Consider the following 5,895-nt stretch of genomic DNA (forward strand, 5'->3'; position numbering starts at 1 on the left):
AAGTATAGGCATGTGGGAATCACAAGAACAAGGTAAATGTGGTAAATCTTAGGATAAGATCAGTGTTTTGAAGTTTGTGTACTAGAGATGAAATATTAAAGATGCAGGGGGAAGGAGTACGATAATTGGAGTGTTAAAGTAATAAAACATCACTACGCAAGAATGAAAGTCAAAAGAAATGAACTACAATTTTACATAAAAACATACCGTTTATCACTATATAAAGACGTAGTCTGAGGAAAATGTAAATACGTGAGTATTAACTTTCAACAATGTTAAAAAAAAAATGTTCATACAATGGACTGGACTGACCAATCATTGGTAAAGAGAAAGGAAACTGGATAGCTAAATGATTCCTATCCATTTGCCAGTTCTACTTTTGAAGTGTACAGAGAACATTCTTATCGTGCATAGAAAAAAGGAAGTAGAGACAAATCATATTGAAGTGATTATAGCAAGGAAAACGAGAATTCACTTGTCAAATGTTATTCAGTGATTTTAGTTCAACAAAAATATTGAAGGAATAAAGCTTGAAACCAACGTAGACAAGTAAATTAACTGCAGATGCGCAAAGAAATTTTGTAGAGGGTATGTCATTGTCAACGCACTAAGGGATAAGTAGACACGCACATGTAGAAAGAAACTACAAATAGATAACCTTTTGAAGGAATAAAGCTTGGCACGTGTATCCTTACAATCAGCTGATAAGTAAAACTGCATATGTGCTAAGAAAAACATTCTCAACGAACAAACAAGAGAAGTGGATGAATATACCCACTTTGCATATACTGGTATCATCCACTTAGAGTGGTGGAGAATTGGTAGCTTCTGGAAAAGCCTGTTGGTGGGAGGGCAGTGATGATTCATACCAGATTCTCATTCATCCAAATATAGCCAAATCACACACTATTATTCAATCACATTTCGTCTTCCAAATATGGAAAACATGGTCGGTTACACTTCTCACAAGGTAAGTCATACAAATGTCTAGAAGTTACACGCTTTATGACTTGGGAGCCCTTCAAATCGAAGCAACAAGCAAGAGAATATGTTGCAAACGTAGTGATTCCTCAAGGCAAATCATACTCAAGGCAAATTGCAGCTTACACTTCTCACAAGGCAAATCATACTCAAGTCTACCATCTGGTGCAATAAGATAAAAGAGTCAAGCTGTTCAAAACCTTGAGCTTTTATTTCTCTTCAACTATTATCCGACAGAAAATCTGAGTTTTGAAATTTAAGAATGGGTGAGAGGCCAATCCAAGTGCAACTGAGGAGCTTCTGTTTGGCTGACGTGGATGATTTCTATGAATGGGCAAGTGATGAAGAAGTTACACGCTTTATGACGTGGGAGCCCTTCAAATCGAAGCAACAGGCAAGAGAATATGTTGCAAACGTGGTGATTCCTCACCACTGGTTTAAGGCCATTTGTATCCAAGGAAGTAATAAGGCCATTGGTCACATTATGCTTAAGCAAGGCAGTGGAATGAACAGTTGCAGAGCAGAGATAGGTTATGCCATTTCTAGGAATTACTGGAAAAAAGGTGTCACCACTCAAGCTGTCATCACTGCTTTCAAAATTGGAGTGAAGGAGTTGCAAGAGATAACGAGGATTGAAGCTCTGGTTCTCCCAGAGAATGTGGCCTCAACAAGAGTACTCGAGAAGGCAGGGTTTATCAAGGAGGGACTGCTACATAACTATGTTTATCTGAAAGGGAGCCTCAGGGACTGTTTTCTCTTTAGCTTTGTTGTTGCGTCGCCTGCCCATTGATTCGTTTTTCATACCACCATAAGCTATCTTTAGTTTGGTCGCTGTCTGACCTGGTAATTGATTTCTTTTCATACTGATGCTTTGTTGTTGCGTCGCCTGCCTGCACTAGTGATTTCCCCCATCTTCTTATCAATATCAGTCAACTGTAAATTCCAACAAATACTGCTCTTCTTTGCAGACTTCTTTTTAGCAAGGAAGAAGCCTCTAGAACCAAATAGATATTTCTTAAGCTTCCGCTCCAAAAGGAAATAAGCACCCACAAAGCATGCGAGATGATATGGCAATTAATAATGTACCTCCCTCTCGGTTGCTTACGATGCCATTTCATGATGCCAAAACCACTCCTACCATTTCGAGAAATGATATCAAATCCTACCTTGTTTTTCATGATATCTTTCATAATTTAAAATGTCACTCCATTCAAGGGAACTCCCCCTCTCCATACCAAATCTTGATTTGTCTGCTCTGTACTGCCTCATTGGCAGCCCAATCATCATTCTTGTTAGCCTCTCTATAATCATGATAAATGTAACACTGATCAATCCCTCAAGCATCTCCCTCGCCGTGTCAATGATATTTTTAATCATCCACAAAGGTTGATGCTTACCAAGGAGGCAATTAATAATATTTTTAGAATACCCCTCCAGACATAAGAATTTGACTCTCAGATGATGCGCTAATTTAATAGCTTGGAGGGCTCACATAACTTCAGCCAAATTATTTGTTTGGTTCCCCAAGGGGAAGGCCACTGCCCCTATGCAAAAGCCAGCACAATTCTTGATAACTCCCACCACAGCCAGCTGGCCTTGGGTTCCCTTTAGCAACCCCATCGAAGTTAGCCTTAATCCAATCATTGGGAGGAAAAGACCAGTAGCACATCCTTCTCTTGAGTTGATTGGTATTAATTTTGATGTGGGCTGAGATGTTCTAGCTCCTTAAAACATCATACTCTTCCTTACTATTGCAATAATGAGATCCAATAGGTATCACATTCTCAACAAAATTATATTTTATCTTAGCCCAAGCCACTTCGGAGGGGTTAATTATTTCATTCCTGAAAATTTTGTTATTCCTTTGTTTCCAGATACCCCATAGGATATGTGGAAAGGAAAACTTCCATAAATTTCTTATGGTCAGATTTCTAGTATTGCAAGACCAACTCCTGAACAATCTTGAAACTCCTCAGGGAACACCCAATTTAAACCCCAATGCTGGAAAAACATCGACCATATAGGTTGGACAAAAGGATAGTAGATACAAATATGGTTCATGGATTCTTCATCATTGAGACATAAATATCATCTGTTAGGGATGCAGAATCCCCTCTTTCTTAAATTATCTGTGATTAAAATTTGATTTTGCAAAAGAATCCATAAAAAAAGAAAAGATGTGTTACATTCCATTCAATATAATGTATTTTTATTTTGTTAAACTCTATTATATTATATTATATTTCATTAGATATCATTACAATCTATATATTTAAACATTAACAATATCACACACATATTTTTTTTAAATTATTGTTTTTAAAACAAACATACTAAATCCTTTACCAACTTATAGGATGTTCTGTATAACTCTCTCTCTCTCTCTCTCTCAGTATATCACAAGTACTCTTTCCAATGGGAGACTTGTGTATGACTTGCTGTGTGAGACATGTTCTGTTCTCATTGCTCATTGTTCTAGCCGACCATGTTTTACATGTTTGGAAGATAAAATGTGAGCGAATTTCAAAGTGGGTTTTGGCTTTGCTTGAATTGAAGAGCATTTTGGGTGAATCACCACTGATTGAAGAGCATTTTGGGTTTTGGCTTTGCTTGAATTGAAGAGCAATATGCAAAGTGCGTATATTCTTCGAATTCCTTTTTATGAAGAAGTCTAATTGATTATATTAATACAATAATAAAAACGAAAGGGGACGATGATAAAATATATCCAACCACAGAATAACGAATCAACACTTTAAAACACACAGTTAATGATTGACAATTATATTTTGAATCATCTGCAGTTGTACTTATTGCCTTCAAAGGTCAAACAATTTCATCTGTAATCTTCTAAGCGTTGATTCGCCATCTTTTACTCTGCACGCGATTTTAATGCTATTTCTACACTTCTGAAGTAAAACACCGAAAAGTATAAAAGCATTGGAATCTTCATTGGCATATATAAAAGCGAAAGTAGAAAACATCATGGCGTAGCTATCCAGTTTGCTTTTTCTTTTCAATCATTGGCGATATCAGTTTGGACGTATTCTCATTCTTAGAAGGGTGAAAGTAAATACTCACATGTTTAAATTTCACCTGCTTAGGCATTGGGCATTGAGATTTACGGTCTATACACTCATTTTATCCTTACATTCATCACACTCACTTTTAAAATTAATCTCCTACGTCATTATTATAATTCTCCCATTGAGCTAACTAGGAATATTTTTTGGTGGTTTATTTATGTCTTTGTATATAAATACAATCAATACATTCTTGACTTGAGAGTATTTATGCAATTCTTATTTAAGATTTTTTTTGTGTTTGCCTAAATGAACCTATTAAAGCTATGAGATTTCCACAGTCCATTTTGTATTCTAGTGTATTTTTTTTGGATTCGATTGTGTGTATTTTTTTCCCATCAACGTTTCGAATCACACTCCGTGATTCATCATCAGGATGAAAAGAATTCCCATATTTTCTTAATCATTTATTTATTGTCATTTCGTAGTTGCCATTCTCTTTCTATCATACTCATCATTTTCTCTCTATCATACACACAGAAATATAGTTCTATACACTCATTTTATCCTTACATTTGTCACACTCATTTTTAAAATTAATCTCGTATGCCATTATTATAATTCTCCCATTCCCACAAACCTATACCTCTCATCTCTACATTCTAGTTTAGTTAAACTCACATCGCTATTTTATGTATAAATTGATATTCGATAGACCAAATAAAAATTATCCTTATCATAATTTTGATTTGTTCAAACTCTCAATTCTATGGGTTATCAATTAACACTAGGCGTTCCAATAGATATGAGAATCCTAGATACATGAGGCATAATCAAGGTGAATTCAAGATTTAATAAACAACATCCAAATTATCCTTTGATAGACATGTATCATTTTAAGAATAAGTATGACATATCAATGGTAAGGATTACTCCTAATAATCAATGGCAATAGGTATCATCTAGGATAATTTATTTTCCTCTTAGCTTTGCATATAGAAATGAGATTATAACCAAGTTTTGTATGCTTAAATTCTCAAGTCTATATTTTAGATTAGTTATATCTAAGTCATAATTCTATATAACAATTTAATCTTATTAAGGATATAGTAAACTTGAGTCACCTTATAAATTTACAAGATCTAAATTTGTTTCAAGGATTTATAATAATTGCCTTCTAATGGTTGATACAAAAAATGAAGATTAATATTTAATAATTTAAGTTCATGAAAAAATGAAAACAAAGTTGAGGACATAGGCTATTTTGAAGTTTAAAAAGTGGAAAGCATTAACTAGTCCAACACAATAAGCCATTTTAGGCATTAGCGGATAAATAATCTTAGACTTTGCTCTTTACATATGTAAAACTCATATTTTTTATGGATGTATAAGGAAACTAGTTCTAGATCCCATCTGCAATTAAATTATTCATGTGGTGAAATCTCAAAGGATATTGAGGATATTACAAACATTAAAAATTAGCTCAATTATATTTATGCTAATATTGCGTGCAAGAATACTACTTTAATTAAGATCTTTAAAGGATCTCCTTGAATGGCCTTCATCAATATTTTTAATTAAGGAATAATTGTCAAAAAATTCAACAATAATCCTTGATAAGGTTGTATAATCTAGAGAGTCATGATGACTATTAGGGAGGATTTAAACCACATGCATTGAGGAACTGGCTTTCTAATACCACTAACTATATCATGAAAATTGTAAGATTCAAAAATATTTCGTATACCTTTCGAATTATGTTTTTTCTTGATTAAATTCATATACACATTAAAATATGAACTTCATTTTATAAAATATTAAATATTCCATTGTGTAATAGATTACTTGATCATTAAATACCATAATACTTCAAGAAAACCATAAGATCCTA

At 34.0% G+C, this 5,895-nt stretch overlaps 1 protein-coding gene across 1 annotated transcript; it reads left to right on the top strand.

Moving 5' to 3' along the window:
* Positions 1 to 1,243: 1,243 nt before the first annotated feature.
* On the top strand, positions 1,244 to 1,771 carry LOC131055387 (uncharacterized). Its single transcript, XM_057989844.1, has one exon. It carries the CDS (start codon positions 1,244 to 1,246, stop codon positions 1,769 to 1,771), a length of 528 nt encoding a protein of 175 aa, XP_057845827.1.
* The last annotated feature ends 4,124 nt before the right edge of the window (positions 1,772 to 5,895 follow it).

The sequence above is a fragment of the Cryptomeria japonica genome, chromosome 8, assembly GCF_030272615.1.
Source record: "Cryptomeria japonica chromosome 8, Sugi_1.0, whole genome shotgun sequence".
Taxonomy (NCBI): Eukaryota; Viridiplantae; Streptophyta; class Pinopsida; order Cupressales; family Cupressaceae; genus Cryptomeria; species Cryptomeria japonica.

What these genes read in the sequence shown, in the direction of transcription:
- LOC131055387 (XM_057989844.1), top strand. Translation starts at nt 1,244, where the DNA reads ATGGGTGAGAGGCCAATCCAAGTGCAACTGAGGAGCTTCTGTTTGGCT.